General features: G+C 43.3%; 1 protein-coding gene across 1 annotated transcript in view; it reads right to left on the bottom strand.

Moving 5' to 3' along the window:
* PPFIBP1 (PTPRF interacting protein, binding protein 1 (liprin beta 1)) overlaps nucleotides 1-16484 on the bottom strand; it is a 192365-nt gene that overhangs the window by 48267 nt on the left and 127614 nt on the right. Inside the window, exons 11-14 of the mRNA XM_015429444.1 lie at nucleotides 15530-15540; nucleotides 14373-14569; nucleotides 8294-8424; nucleotides 3543-3608 (exon numbers count right to left, since the gene is read on the bottom strand). Coding sequence (XP_015284930.1) covers nucleotides 3543-3608; nucleotides 8294-8424; nucleotides 14373-14569; nucleotides 15530-15540 — 405 coding nt within the window. The remainder of the gene's footprint in view (nucleotides 1-3542; nucleotides 3609-8293; nucleotides 8425-14372; nucleotides 14570-15529; nucleotides 15541-16484) is intronic.

Genomic DNA, 16484 nt, shown 5'->3' with positions numbered 1-16484 from the left:
ACTCTTTCCAGTACCCAAACCCCTTCTCTTGAAACACCAGTACTCGTCTTGAGTTTTTAACTGACTCTTAAGGCCTTTAAAGGCTGTTTCTAATCACACTAGACCAGTGATCTCTTCACTCTTCAGAGCTAACTCCCTATTTGACTGGGTAGGGAAATTCTCTTCTCACTAGAAGATCTACCCCCTTTCTTTGGCCCAAATGGGAGTCTCCATCTAACTACCCACTCATCCTTGCCAACTTTCCCCAGTTCTCCTGTCTGTGTTAAACTGTTCTTCATCAGGGTTGAATTCCAAAACTGTCAATACTCAACACTTCTCAGCTAGGGCTGAAATCAGACTGGATTTTCCTCAGCACCCAGTTCAGAAGTCTTTCTCTGCTTGGCTGACGCTAACCAATCAGATCTCTTGGAACAGCCTGTCACTCAAGGCTCTCTGGCTCCATGAAGAATTAACCTTTCACAGTCCTTTACCTGTTTGTACAGCACTTGTAAGCTTTTAATAGTGCAGTCCATCAGACTAGCCAACTCAGAAACTATTCCCTCTTTCAAATGACATGCTTGCTATTGCACGCCCAAGAGACTCAAGAACATGCCATTTCCCAACATTTAAAGGATAGGCACAGAAACAGCATCTCTTCAGTGTTTCAGCCATGCATTCAACAGCCACACTTTAGATTTCTGCATTTACTTTCAAATTTATTTTAAAACCCATAGTTTATAAATTAGTGGCAGACATATAAAAAGCAAACCAAACTGCTTCAGAAATGCAAGTGAAATGTAATGACTATGTGTAGTTAAGAAATGTTTCATTTAGGAAGTTTAGTTTCCTTTCTCCCCAGTGTCATGATATTTATGTCCCTTTTGAGCAACTGAATTACATCTTAGGGACTTTTTCTATATATCAACATCTGCATTAATACTGTTGGGGATATTTTGGAAAGATTGACACCATTTTAGGTATTTGACTTCTCAATGAAGATCTGGAAAATTGATCAGTGAAAACCTGTCAAATAATGCTGAAGTACTTATAAAGTATTAACTGTATCATAAAAAATAGTTTAATCATCAACAGGACCAATCTCTCCTTATATATAATTGAATAGTGGGTGCCAAAGTTCTAATTCTAAAATGCACTCCCTTAGTGTATGGCTGATGGCACTGCTCCTCAGCATATATCGCCACCAATCAGAAGGCAAAGCCCGGGTCCCGCCCACACCACAACTGCTGCGACAACCTGGTCTTTTGCATATGGAAGCTGATTGGACTTCAGTCCATTCCACACCTCAAACTCCCCCCCCCCCGCAAGGCAGTTGGAATTTTCAGTTGCATAACATACCTCATAGGGGAGAGGAGAATGGGTAACAATGGTTACCACTCTCCAGGTGAGGGCTACAGATAACTCAAACATACAAATGCTCTTCAGGTAGCAGAGATCAGTCCCTCTGGAGAAAACAGTGGACTCTGTCATTAAACCCTGCTGAGGTCGCCACAGGAAACTGACACTGTTTGCCCAAAGCCAGAGCACTCTCCCAGAGCCTCTTTCTAGATCCCGTTGTATTTATTTCCGCAACGGGCATTATTTCTAGTACGTATAATACTTTACAAAGCCAAATTCATTAACTGATCCCATGAAACAATCAAACATGTTTTTTAGAGAATTATAATGAAATATTATTACTTTTAAAAATGTTAGATAAGATTTCTATAAATGTGAATGATTCACTGAATTCTTTGGCTTTTACCTCTGGATATCAAGGTCAGCCTACAGCCAAAAGTTATTAAAAAACAGAGAAGTAATAAAATAATAGCACCTGAAGTGATAACTTCAAAAGGCAGCAGGACAGGAGAGACAGGAACCCTATCCCTCACAGGAGCTTCACGTAGTGTCTAGCCAGGTTACCCAAAGGGAGTTTTCTAAAGCCAGCCATTAAAGACACAGGCCATTCCAGGCAGTGATCTTGGTCAAAACAGCTGACTGTGTTCTTGATTAGAGATGCCTTCCATTATAGCAGCTGATCTGCATGACTGCTGCAGCATAGGGACAAGCATCATCCACTTTTGCTCCTGCTAACTAATGAGTAGGGATGACTGAATCCCTAAAGATTCTCATTCTAACAATTCAGTCCCTTTCTACACCAGAGTAGTTGTTTTGAAGGTGCTCCATCAAAATTCTTTACCTTTGAGCAAAACCCTGGAGTACAGAAGGAAAGGAAAGGAGAAGCACATGCTCCTTCTCCTCCTACTCTCAACAGACAACAACTTCCTCTCTTGATTTTTTTGTGGGGGGAATCTTTCCTCCCAAAAGGCTTTGGACTTTTGCATTCCCTTTTGGGGGGGTTCTGGAATTGCCAAACAGCTACAGCTCCTGATTGTCAAGTGTGATCTCAGCAGCGCTCCTGGGCTTCTATGAATAAGCAAGAAGAAGAAGAAGAAGAGATTGGATTTATACCCCGCCCTTCACTACCCAAAGGTGTCTCAGAGCGGCTTACAAACTCCTTTCCCTTCCCCTCCCCACAACAGATACCCTGTGAGGTAGGTGGGGCTGAGAGAGCTCTGACAGAAACTGTTCTTTTTCAAGAACATCTCTTATCAGAGCTATGGCTTGCCCAAGGCCATCCAGCCAGGTGCAAGTGGAGGAGTGGGGAATCAAACCCGGTTCTCCCAGATTAGAGTCCGTGCACTTAACCACTACACCAGACTGGCTTTCTTTCCAGTTCCTCCTCTCAGAGATGCATTCCCATCATTCTCCCTTAAGCATGGCTTGGCAGGAGATCTGAATTATACTCCTGGTAAATGAAGTATATAGCCATCTTTCTTCCACCTTCTCAGTACTCCAGTGCCTCTACTGCAGGCACTAATGAATCCTCAGTAACCCACTCAGAGGTCTTCCAGGATGAGCCACAAAGACGGCAGACTTTGTTGCTTCCTCAAGCAGCCCTACCACTGAAAGGCACTTCAGGATTATTAACAATTGTTTTAATAAACTCTTACTTAGGTGGTGCCACTAAAGCAACCCCGAATCACAAGGAAATTTTTTAATTTTTTTTTAATGTCATAGATATAGGCAGTTCTTGGCTAGGCAATTCTACAGTTAACATGCTAGATTAATAGGAACATAAGTAAATTGTACTCACTGTAGAATAACTATCATATTAGAAGTTGTTATGCACACACCACAAATTCAGCAAAGCACTTAAATTACATCATTTACTTAAGCATGTGAATAATGACCAATGTCATTGTAGTGATTAATATTTTGGGCAGAAATTAGAAATCTGCTAAGCCAGCCAGTACCCCCTTTTGCACAATATTCAGCCACAAATAATTTGGAAATATATTACAAAAATCTGTATATCCCTGGAGCTATATAACTTGATTGAAGATGCTTCATACTGCAATAAAAATGAAAAAGTAGGCTATATCGATACAAAGAGGACTAAAGGGAAGAAAGAAGGTACTGATTTAATGCAACTATGAAACAAAATATTTTAGTAAAATACACAATTGCGTTTTTTTTAAATTGTTCCATTATATGCTACTTACAGTTTTGTGCCACCTAGCTGGAATTTTGTGTCATTTTCAATGGAAGCCAATGGTGTTTTCCTTTCACTATAAAAAGGAGGAGAGGAGACTGGATTTATACTCCGCCCTTCACTTGGAGTCTCAGAACGGCTTACAAACTCGTTTCCCTTCCCCTCCCCACAACAGACACCCTGTGAGGTAGGTGAGGCTGAGAGAGCTCTTTCAAGAACTGCCCTTTCAAGGACAGGTCTTGTCAGAACTATGGCTTGCCCAAGGTCATCCAGCAGCTGCAAGTGGAGGAGTGGGGAATCAAACCCGGTTCTCCCAGATTAGAGTCTGCACACTTAACCAAAAGGAAGAATATACAGTGTATTAAAATGGAAAACATCCAACAAAAATGCCTTGACATAAAATCTGTTTTAGAGAAGGAACTGGCAGCTCTATAAGAACTGCCACCAGATTTTATCTAAAGTAAAATTTGAGAGAAGTTGCAGGGCCCAATTCAGCAAGTGAAGTTTATTGTTATTGTTTTAGCCATAGGCCATAACATCCCAGCATATACACCAACATATAACAGTGAACCCTCCACAACAGAAGGGCTAAGACATTTGTACATAACAGGATAACAGTATCTGAAGAAGGGAGCAGTAAGTCACAAAAACTCATACCCTGCCACATACTTTGCTAGTCTTTAAGGGACTACTGGCCTCTTGCTCTTTTCTAAGGATAAAAGTTCAAAGTTTAAAACTAAGATGGTAAGAAATAAATGCCAAAAAAAATTCCATAAGATAACATGAATTTACAAATTCACTAAAAGTCTTGCAGAATTAAAGGTAAAGGTTCCCTTGCTTGAAAGCCAGTCGAATCCGACTCTAGGGTTGCGGTGCTCATCTCCGTTTCAAAGCCGAAGAGCCAGCACTGTCCGAAGACATTTCCGTGGTCATGTGGCCGGCATGACTAAACACCAAGGCGCACGGAACACTGTTACCTTCCCACCGAAGTGGTACCTATTTATCTACTTGCAATTTCTTGCTTTCGAACTGCTAGGTTGGCAGGACTTGCAGAATTAGCAGATACCAATTTCTTCCTTATATTTATTATTATTATAACAAGATAAAAGTAGCCACTTTGAGGGTAACAAAAGGGATAGCATCAGTCAATATAAAATTAATACATGCCTCATCTGAGCTGGAAAAATTTACAAGAAATTGATTCAGCAGTTTGTTTGGACGGATCCACAGAATGACCAATGTAGAACATACTGTGCAATATCTTCCAACTGATTAAAACCACATTCCACACATTTTTTTTAATCTGCCCTGTAAATACTCAGAAGGCATCGTTTGAAAACATGCACTAGTAACCCTTTCTTAATGTAACATAAGAAAGTTCAGATAAGTAACAAGAGAAGAATTTGATTTTCTCAATCCAAGGATACCACAGAGAAAATTTGGATTCTTAGGCCAAACCAGTATCATGAACGGCATCTTTTTCAAAAAAAACCAATTACGAATTTTGATTGCGTCCTAAAGCTTTACAGCCTCTAAAGAGGGCAAAGCATATTAAAAAAAAAAGGTTGCTTACCAGTAATTGATGATCTTGTCATCAGTGGATTCATACCTGTGAGATTAAGGCACCTGTGGTGGCTCCAACCAGTAAATTTACAAGCTCAGCAGAAGGATTTTCACGTCCTTCCCCTGTGTCATGTACGGGAACTCCCACTGCACATACCCACAGGGGCGGGGAGCAGACATCCCACACTGAGTGCACCTCTTGAAAAAACCCCACAGCTTTTCTATAGACCAAGTTGAGGGAGGGGAGAGGAGGGGGGGGCGAAATAAAGTCCAGAATTAAAGTCTTTTTTTTTTTTTTTAGAAGATGAAGACGAAGAACAATAAAGAGGCTGAGTAAAACCTGAGATCCAGAAGAGGAGTTTTGTAAGGAGGTTTGAGGTAAGTTCACCAACCGAACCGTGAAGATCATCCGATCAGCACAACAGTCAGAAGAGAACTGGCAGGATGTCTGGTCCCTGCCCCTGTGGGCATGCACAGTGGGAGTTCTCACTCATGACACAGGGGAAGGGCATGAAAATCCTTTTGCTGAGCTTGTACGTTTACTGGTTGGAGCTGGTGCAGGCACCTTGATCCCACAGGTGTGATGCACAGACACAACAACAAAGATCTGCAGAACAGGGGACAGCAAATTAGAATCATAGAATAGAATAACAGAATCACAGAGTTGGAAGGGGCCATATAAGCCATCTCGTCCAACCCCCTGCTCAATGCAGGATTAGCCTACAGCATCCCTAACAAGTGTTTATCCAGCCGCTGCTTAAAGACTGCCAGTGAGGAGGAGCTCACCACCTTCCTAGGCAGCTGATTCCACTGGTGCACTGTTCCACTGTTGTAAAAAAATTGTACCTAATATTCAGCCAGTACCCTCCCGCCCTTAATTTAAACCCATTATTGTGAGACATAAGAACATAAGAGACACCAATGTTGGATCAGGCCAAAGGCCCATTCAGTCCAACACTCTGTATCACACAGTGGCCAGAAATACCAGTGCCATCAGGAGGTCCACCAGTGGAGCCAGGACATTAGAAGCCCTCCCACTGTTGACCCCCCCAAGCACCAAGAAGACAGAGCATCACTTGCCCCAGAGTCCCTATCTATACCTTGTGGCTAATAGCCACTGATGGACAGAGTCCTATCCTCTGCTGCCTACAGGAATAGCTCCCTGCCCTCCTTTAAGTGACAGCCCTTCAAATACTTCAAGAGAGCAATCATGTCCCCCGTCAACCTCCTCTTCTACAGATGGAACATTCCCAAGTCCATCAGCCTTTCCTCGTACGGCTTGGTCTCCAGGCCCCTGATCATTTTCATCACTCTCCTCTGCACCCACTCCATTCTGTCCACATCCTTTTTGAAATGAGGCCTTCAGAACTGCACACAATACTCCAGGTGAGGCCTGACCAATGCATTGTACAGCGGGACTATGACTATGACATCTGATTCCCTTCCTTGTTGTACCAAAAACAATATTTTGCCAAATGGTCTTCAGAAATACTGTCAAGTTTCTTATAATATTTTAATAGTTCCAAGTGGACTCTTATTGTAATAGAGGGTAGTCCAACTTCTAACCTTAAGTGTGTAGCAGGAGTCCCCTGAGGGAGACCCAAGATTTTTCTTAAGAAGTTGTTCCGAATGATTTCAAGCTGGTCAAGTATTTTCTCGTTCCACCCACATATTTCAGCCCCATACAGAAGCTGCATGATAGCTTTGCCCTGGAGCTCTAAGGGCTGGGGCTATTAGCTGGCCACTCTTTGAAAAGAAAAAATTTAAAATAGCACCTAATGTACAGCAGACAGTTGATAAAATAGCATTAAGATGTCCCTGCCAAGACAGAGACCTATGAATTACTATGCCTAGACATTTAAAGAAGGGGCGCTGTTCTATTTCATGAGCATTAATAGTCCATCTGTGCTGTACTATGACCCTTATGGAAACCGACTTGATTCAGGATTGAAAAGTTTGATGATTCTGCCCAATGTTCCAATTTGACTAAAAAATGGCATGTATATAATTTAGAGGAAATATCCAAAAGTATTTGATAAAGTGTGCGTGCACTCAAAAGCTCATACCTTGAATAAACCTCTGTTGGTCTTAAAGGTGTCATTGGACTCTAAATTTGTTCTGCCGCTTCAGACCAACACAGCTGACCAACTGGATCTATCCAAAAGACTGACAGGGCAATAATTAGCAGGGTCTTGCCTGCTGCCTTTTTATAAATAGGAATTATAATATTTTGTTTTCAATTGGAGGTCAACTCAGGCAAAACCTCTCTAGGGATTTTGAGGAAGGTAAAAAAGAATTTTAACAAGATTAAACAATTTGTTGTAGACTGGTTTGCATGAAGTACCATATGACACCACATTTTGTCTACAGCAAAATCTGAAGGGAATTTATGGGAATCCTGCTTATACGCAACATATTTGGGAACTTTTAAACACTAATAATAACAGGCACAGGGAAGCACCTCATTGTTTTATTCCTACAAGGGATTCCGAGCAGAGTTCAGATAATTCCTTTCCTTTTTTTTAAAGGCAGCCATAAAATGAAAGGGCCATGAGTAGCAAGGGAGAAGGCAGAAACAGAAGAAAAGAGGATGAGGGCCCTTCCAGGGAAAGATCTACACTGACTACAGCGGAGCAAGGATTCACTACCTTGACAGGGATAGAGGCAGACCTGGGACAACAAGATCCAGCCAATCTCCACATCAGCATCCTAACTGAAGTTCCAAGAGAAAAGGAGTCACAGAACTGCACCCATCAGGGGCAACAGGAATTCTACACAGTATTCAAAATACTGCAACAATGATGAACATTAAAGCATTGTGATATTGGAAGTTTTTTTGTCTCTCTCTCCTTCTTAAAAACCCTTCTTAATACAACAGCTCCATACTGAGTTTTTGTTGTACATCGCAGAATGTTTAACAGCATCCGTTCTCCAATCTTGCAAAGCTGCCTTCTTGCCTGTATTATTATTTTATTCATTTATATATTAGATTTACAACCCGCCCACCCCAGTACAACAGGGCTCAGAGTGGATAACAGTACTATTATTTTGTTGGATCTATGCATTGTACTGTTTCTTACCTCATTATTTTAACTGTAACCCACCTTGAGTCTCAGCAAGAAAGGTGAACTATAAAAGTAAAACCCATCAATCAAGACATTTTTACTATCTAATAAAAGCCATTCAAAGTATTCATACCTGATTTCATTTGCAACTGCCATCCTAGATTGGGCTTTCACGTTTTCAGTTGATGCTTCTGAGCATCTGGAGGTTGGTGAGAAAGAAGGGATGGAAACTTGCAAGACACTGGTGTGGACCTGAAACGAATTCTACAGGAAACAGACATATCATTCCCACTTGAAGGTAGCAAATTGTACATTAATTGGCTAAATGCAAGAGCACGGTATAGTAAAGTTCAACAGTTTTAAGTCTGAAGCGTAGTGCCTTCAGGTAACATCATCTAGTATGCTCATGTAACTTACACTTAATACTCATGGGAAGAATTTAGGCTGTCAACATCTACAAGTTGGGACCTGCAAGAAACTTGCAGAGAGCATGTAACCCTCTTCCCTTTGCTTCCTTCCCTTTTCACTCTTCTCTAACAATCTTCCCCCTTTCTCTCCCTTTAAAGAAGATAAACTGTAAAATTTTGAAGAAAGTAAAAAAGAAGCTAAGCTGTATCAAGAGGCTGACACCTTTCTATATAATATACCACACAGGCTTTCATAGGGTGACTGTTGTTGGTCAATAGCAAGCAGCCAGTCCTACTTGAGTCATGCAAGTCAGGTGGCATCAAGTCACCCAGAGGTTATGGCCATGCCTAGAGTTGCCAACGTTCAGGTGGGACCTGGAGATCCCCTACAATTACAACTGAACTCCAGACATTTGTCCCCTTGGAGAAAATGGCTGCTATGGAGAGTGAACTCTGTGGCATTACACCAGGCTGAAGCCTCTCCCTTCCCCAAACCCTAAACTTCTCAGACTTCCTAACAAAATCTCCAAGAATTTCCCAACCTGGAGCTGGCAACCCTAGGCAGGCCTGGCCCCAATGAATCATAGAGTTGGAATGGACATCCAAGGTCATCTAGTCCAACTCCCTGCACAAATACCTCCCCCCCACACCCTCAGTGACCGCTGTTCCACACCGAGAAGATGACAAAAAACCTCCAGGAGATATCAGCATTTCCCTGGGCATGTAAGAAAGGGCCACAACAACTAAGCACTGAGGCAACCCTTCATGTCCTCCCTCACATGATCTGCCTAAGTTCACAGAATCAGCATTGCTGTCAGATGGCCATCTAGCCTCTGTCTGAAAACCTCCAAAGAAGGAGAGCCCACCACCTCTTGAGGAAGCCTGTTCCACTAAGGAACCACTCTTACTGTCAGCAAGTTCTTCCTAATGAGTTCTCCCCTCCCTTGCCTTTTACTGATAGAGCCAAGCTTGGAATGCTATGGTTGCCTAGCAACAGTCACTGAGGGAATTTGTTGCTTAAAGCTACAGGCAATCCTTTTATCATTTTTGGATTTTTTAAGTTGTCCAGTGTATTTTATTTTATTTTTTTCCGATTTCACATTTTTCTACAAACCTGGGCCCCTTTTCAGGTTTGTAGAAAGATCTGTCTTGCCCATTCACAGCTGCAGTCACTGGATTTAAGTATCCAAAGTTATCCTAACTTCACTATCTCTCCTTATATATAATTGAATAGTGGGTGCCAAAGTTCTAATTCTAAAATGCACTCCCTTAGTGTATGGCTGATGGCACTGCTCCTCAGCATATATCGCCACCAATCAGAAGGCAAAGCCCGTTAAAAGCAGACTGACACTGTTTGCCCAAAGCCAGAGCACTCTCCCAGAGCCTCTTTCTAGATCCTGTTGTATTTATTTCCACAACGGGCCTTATTTCTAGTTAGAATATAACACAAGTGGGGACCTGCAAGAAACTTGCGGGAGTGGCTAACCCATTCCCCCACCTCTGTTTCTCCCCCTCTTTCTCTACTTCTCTCACACCCTTTCTCCTTCCTGCCACCCCTTTTCTTACTCTCTCCCCCCTTAAAGCCTATAACTTCATTTCTGCCCCCACCCCATCACTCTTTCTGCCCCTGTCACTCTCCCAGCCTCCCACCTACTTCCTCCCCCGTCCCACAGCAGCAGTGGCAGCAGCCGCTCTCCAGGAAACACAATGGATTGCCCACATACAGAGATCAGTTCCTCTGAGGGTTGCCAGCTCCATGTTGGGAAATTCCTGGAGATTTGGTGGTAGAGCCTTGGAAGATGAGGTTTGAGCTTGGAAGTGATCTCAGCAGGGTATAATACTATAAACTCCACCCTTAAAAGCAGCCATTTTCTCTAGGGGAGCTGATCTCTGTCATCTGGAGATCAGTTGCAATTCCAAGAGATCTTCAGCCTTCACCTGGAGACTTTATGTATTTATTTATTTTATTGGACTTTTATCCCACCCTCCCCATATAGCAGGCTCAGGGGCGAGTTCCATCAGACACAATAACCAATATACAAAGAATTAAAAACAATTTAAAAACCGCAGTAAAATGCAACAACATTCCTGTGGTACAAATCATGGTAAAAGCCTCACAGATGCAGTCTATTTCGAGTTTGGGTCCTTAGATAATACAGATCTGATCCGCTGAGGGGAGGCCCTATAGAGAGGGGGAGACGCCTGCCACCCTAACTAAAAGCCTGCTGGAAAAGCTCTGTCTTGCAGGCCCTGCAGATCTGTAAAAGGTCCCACAGGGCCCTGATCTCATATGGGAGCTCATTCCACCAGGTAGGAGCCAGGGCTGAAAAGGCAGGATGGACATCCCTGGGGCTGGGGACCACTATAAGATGTTGGTTGGCAGATTGTAAAGCCCTTCGGGGCTCATATAGATAAAGGCAGTCTCACAGATATGCAGGCCCTGGCCATATAGGGTTTTAAAGGTGAGCCCCAACATCTTGAAACAGATCCAGTACTCAATAGGCAGCCAGTGCAGTTCGCACAGCACTGGGTGGATCCGCATCCGCACAAACAACAAAGTCAACACCCATACAGCTGTGTTCTGTACCAGCTGCAGCTTCCAGAGCAGAAACAAGAGTAGCCCCAAGTAGAGAGAATTACAATAGTCCGATCTGGAAGTGACCATTGCATGGGTCTCTGTAGCCAGGTCCCAAGGGTTGAGATATGGGGCCAACTGCCTTATCTGTCTCAGATGGAAAGAGGCAGACCTGGCAGTGGTGGTTACCTGGGCCTCCATAGTTAGCGAGGCACCCAGGGACACCCCCAGGCTCTTCACCTTTGACATCAGCACCAGTAGGGCCCCATCAAAGGTTGGGAGCCCAATCCCCCGCGACCCAGGTACAGGACCTCCATCTTCAATGGATTCAATTTCAGCCTGCTTTGTTGTAACCATCCAGCTGTGGGCAGAGTCCAGATGGCCATCCATCAGTAAACAGAACTGGGTATCATCAGCATATTGGATAATCTGGGCAAGGGGGTGCATGTAGATATTAACCAGCACCGGGGAGAGAACTGACCCCTGCAGCATGCCACATTCCAGCAGATGTTGCTGAGATAACTCTCCCCCCCCCTACCACCACCCTCTGTCCCCGACCTTGGAGAAATGAGGTCAGCCACTGCAAGGCAGGCCGCCTTATCCCCACATCAGCGAGGCAGTGGGTCAACAGATCATAGTCAACCTTATCAAACACTGCCGACAAATCAAGAAGTATCAGCAGTGCCGATCCGCCTCAATTCAGGTGTCTCCGGAGGTCATCCACCAAGGTGACCAAAACCGTCTCCATCCCATGGGCAGGGCGAAAACCAGATTGGAAGGGATACAGTATATTAGCATCCTCCAGGAAAGCCTGGAGCTGTGTTGCCACTGCCTTCTCCACTACCTTACCCAGAAATGGTAGATTAGACACTGGGCAGTTTGTCAGGACCTTTTTTTTAGGAGAGGACAGACCGCAGCCTCCTTCAATCCCTCCGGGAAGATTCCCATTCATAGGGACACACTGATCATCTCCCTCAGAGGGGTCCGCACCTCATCACCAGAGATTTCACCAGCCACAAAGGGCAAGGTTGCCAACATTAGTTCCCCTGGAGGAAATGACTGCTTTGGAGGGTGGAGTCTATGGCATTATATCTGTCTGAAGTCCCTCCCCGCCTCAATCCTCACCATCCCCAGGCTCCTCCCCTCAAATATCCAGGAATTTCCCAACCTGGAGTTGACATTCCTATCTCCTTCCCACCCGACAACCTACCTTTACCCACCCCTGTCTTCAGCTTTTCATCTCCTTTCCCCCTGCAGCTTCTACTGAGGAAAACTGTCTTTCTCTACACTGGGGACTAAAGCAGTTTACATGATTATCTCCTTTTTATCCACACAACAGCCCTATCAGGTAGGTTAGGCTAGAAGTATGTGACTGGTCCAAAATCACCCAGTGGGCTTCCACAGCAAGATGGAAATCTAAACCTGGGTCTCACAAACTCTACTCTAAAGCTCTGACCATTATACTACACTGGCTTTCATAGCGTGGCTGTTGTTGAACAGTAGCAAGCAGCCAGGCCTAACAGAATTGTGCAAGTCAGGTGGTCTCAAGTCACCCAGATGGTGCTGCTAGGCCTGGGTTTGCCAACCTCCAGGTGGGACCTGGAGATCCCCCAGAATTACAACTGAACTCCAGACAACAGAGATCTGTCCTCCTGGAGAAAATGGGTGGACTCTGTGGCATTATATCCAACTGAGGCCTCTCTTCTCCCCAAACTCTGTACTCCTCAGACTTGACCACAGAATCCCCAGGAATTTCCCAACCAGGAGTGGGCAATCCCAGTCCCAGGCCTGGCTCCAACCCCCCTGCTATTTAGGCATTAATTCTGTAGGAGGAATCCTCCCCAATCCCAGATCCAGTTCTGCTTTTTGATCCCCCCCGTGCTATCAGCCTCTTACTGTCGATGCAGCAAGGCCTGGAGTAGATCCCTGTGGTGGCCATTTCAAAAGGTATTGGGGGAAACACAACCCTCCCTAGTTGTCTTTTTAAAACTTTTTGGATTTTCTGCAGAGACTCACAGTGTCTCTTGAGTCTGTAGAAAAACCTGTTAGGGGACAGTGTGCCCCCATCAGTGGAAATAAGTATCTGCACAGAGGGGACTGTTGAGAATTAGATATATAGATATGAAGCCACTGGGAAATGGAATCTAAAGAGTTATGTCATCACTATGCTGATAATACACAGTTGTTATATACCACTTTTTCAGCAGCATCAGGTGATACAGTGGGTGGCCTAAACAGCTGCTTGGCAGTGGTACTGGGCTGGATGAGGGCCAAATAAACTGAAGCACAGTCCAAACAAGATGGGGATGCTGTTGGGTGGTTCTATACAGAGTCAGGAACAGAAAGGCTTTGCTCCCTTTGGAAGGACAGGTTCACAAGTTGGGAGTGTTACTGGACCTGTGTTTACACTGAAGGCTCAGATCCACTCCATGGCACATTGGAACTTTTGGCCAGTTTCAGTTGGTCAGCCAGCTACCACTCTTCTGTTTCTTGACAAGGGTGATTTGGCAATAGCTATCAAGGTAGACTACTTCAATATATGGGGCAGGCTTTGACAAGGGTACTTAAAAGAATGTCTGCTCCTGTATGCACCTACCTAATTACTGTAGTCATCTCCTGAAGTCCTATGCTGTACACCGCCAGAAATAAGGTGGGTGACCATGTGAGGCAGGGTGTTTCCTGCAGTGGCACCCTTACTCTGGAACATCCTCCCCACATGTATTCTGTGCTAGGTTTCTGGAGCCAGCTAACAACATATTTCTTTATCCAGCCATTGCTTATTTTTCTACTGTTAGTTTTAAAGTAATTATTTAAAAAATAACTTCGAACTGGCTTTCTGCACCAAAGGTAGTGGAGGGGGCTTACAGACAGTTAAAAATATAAACAAAGATCAGGCACCATCTTTGGACAGGCATTCCCCTTTATGCATGAGAGGAAGGAAGGAACATTTCCATGATGCCACCAGCTGCCAGTTCTGGCTGCTCCGTCACACCCTCCCATGATTTCTTGGACTTGGGGAAGGTGCTATGCTTCCAATGACCTTAAATCTGACAATACAAATAATCCAGTCCAAATTATTTTTATCTCAAACCATAAAATACAGCAAAAAGACCCAAGGGGATCGATATTCATGAAAGCAAAATTAAGCTTCACACTGGCCTGCTTCCCCCACAGACCAAGTTAATCTCCACAAATATAGCTATGGCACAAATTAAACGGCAAAGAAATACCTGTTCAGGAGACATTGTTCTAAAGTCTTCGTGGTTTGGAGAGCCTGATACTGGCGTAGAGGACAGACACGTCTCAGATTTTGTTAGATGTTGTGAATCTGACAAAGTTTCTGGAACAGATCCCAAGTTAGCAGACTCCTCACATTCATCATCCTTGCCTACCAACACAGAAAGGTAAAAGTTGTTCACTGCTTCTTCTCATTATGAATATTCTCACGCTAAACAAATGCTAGTTCAGGGATGACAATTTTGCTGAGAGTTAATAAAACAGCTTCACAACTGCATGTGCCTCACTGAGTGAGAGCAGAGTTTAGATCCAAAAGATGCACCTAAAGTATTGATTGCTCCCTTTGGGCATACTCTTGCCCTATTAATACACAACGGATGTTTTCTTAATTGCCCATCCTGACTTGCAAGTAGAACCTATGAAAACCCATGGAACTTGACTGCAAGCCTATGTAGCATCACGGTATAAAAGTCTGAAACATTCTAGACCAGATACGACATAAAGTTGGCAGCTTGATCTCTTACTAAAGATCTCAAATGTTAAGGTCAGGTATCTGGGGAGTTGTGCTCAGGGAGACTAGCTGTGGCTTTTCAATGGAAATTTTACATTAAACGTTATCAATGAATAGTTTTGCATTTCATATGTGTTGGGTTCTGGTGACTCCATGTGTCCTGTACTCTCTGAAAAACGGCAGGTCTACTGCTCAAGCCCCACCTCGACCAGGAAGGGAAAAAGGTGGTACTTCTGAAAATATGGGGTATAGTGGCTGAGCACAGGTTGGATCCCCATCTTCTCCAGATAAAGGATCTCAAATATCAGGGCTGGGTGAGACATGTCTCTGCCTGAATTCTTGCAAGGGCTTTGCCAGTCAGAGAAGACAATACCTTGCTGAATGGATCAGAAGTCTGACTCTGTATGTTTCATAGGTTTATATATCATCAGTTGCTTTAGAATGTTATCCAGTTGATTAGTTTAAGATTTCAGAGTAGAGGGATGGTATTTCTCTTTGCAGGAGGGATTTGAGAGCCAATTTTTGTCCTAAAGCTCTACAATTGTTCAAAGTTGTTCCAGCACACAATCCATAAGTGGGGCTGCACAGACACCACAAAGAAGAATGAAATAATTCCTGATTATACAGGCCCACTGTTACTAACTTCTTCTCTATCTCTTATGCATGTAAACAAATCTACGGGGGATATTATACAGGCTTACTCAACCATACAAACATGCTGCACTGTGGGCACACACAAAATGCCATTATTCTGTCAAGGTCAATGAACTTACAGTGTATTGTGTCAGCCACTAAGTGGCTGGGTAAGTTAGTGTAACAAGAAGTTCCGCTCCCACATCCAATTAGAGAATCTGGACTAAACAATTTCAAAAATCTTTGCCTATGCAAACTGTTTAGTGCCTGAGTTCTCCAGGATTTATCTGTTAAAGGATGATTACCAACCTTTAAATCTGTTAAGTAAGGAATGAGCAAGCCAGACCGAAAACCTATAGAGACATTTTATCTCTTCATTATGCAAGACAGCAGGAAACACAAGCATGTAAAAATTAACCCTACAATTACGGTAAAAATAAATACTAAAATCATCAGAGTTCCAAGCATTGCTTAATCATATTATAGCAAGTAATAATATAAAAAGCAAACCCGGTTTCAGTTTTTTTGTCTCACAGTTTTTAGGGGTTATCATAAGCCCAAGTTACACACCCAGAAATCTAACTTACTCTTCTTCCATTCAGAGAAATCTGATTTCCTTATTGCAATGGTGCATGTTTATAGAAAAATATCAATCTTATCTTTTTCTAAATCTGTTGTATCACAATCCATGTGATTATAATCTAGATAAGTAGTTCGTTCTTAACTAAACATGAGATAATTAATACAAGTGTTAAATTATCCAGTCAACACAAGTGCAAATGATCCAGTTACATCTCATAGAGCAAGATAAGAAGGCCAGTATCAACTATTAACCTCTATTAAAAAGTAAACTTTTCTGTGATTGTTCAATTAACTGTCCAAGATTCAAGTAATTTTGAACAGAGTTCACTGACAGTTGTAGAGTGCTTGAACACTCGGTTAGTTTGCAAAATCAGCAGGA

The sequence above is a fragment of the Gekko japonicus genome, unplaced genomic scaffold (assembly GCF_001447785.1).
Source record: "Gekko japonicus isolate JY-2015 unplaced genomic scaffold, Gekko_japonicus_V1.1 scaffold169, whole genome shotgun sequence".
Classification (NCBI taxonomy): domain Eukaryota; kingdom Metazoa; phylum Chordata; class Lepidosauria; order Squamata; family Gekkonidae; genus Gekko; species Gekko japonicus.
The sequence above is the reverse complement of the archived record's forward strand: the minus strand, read 5'-3'. Positions and strand labels throughout refer to the sequence as shown.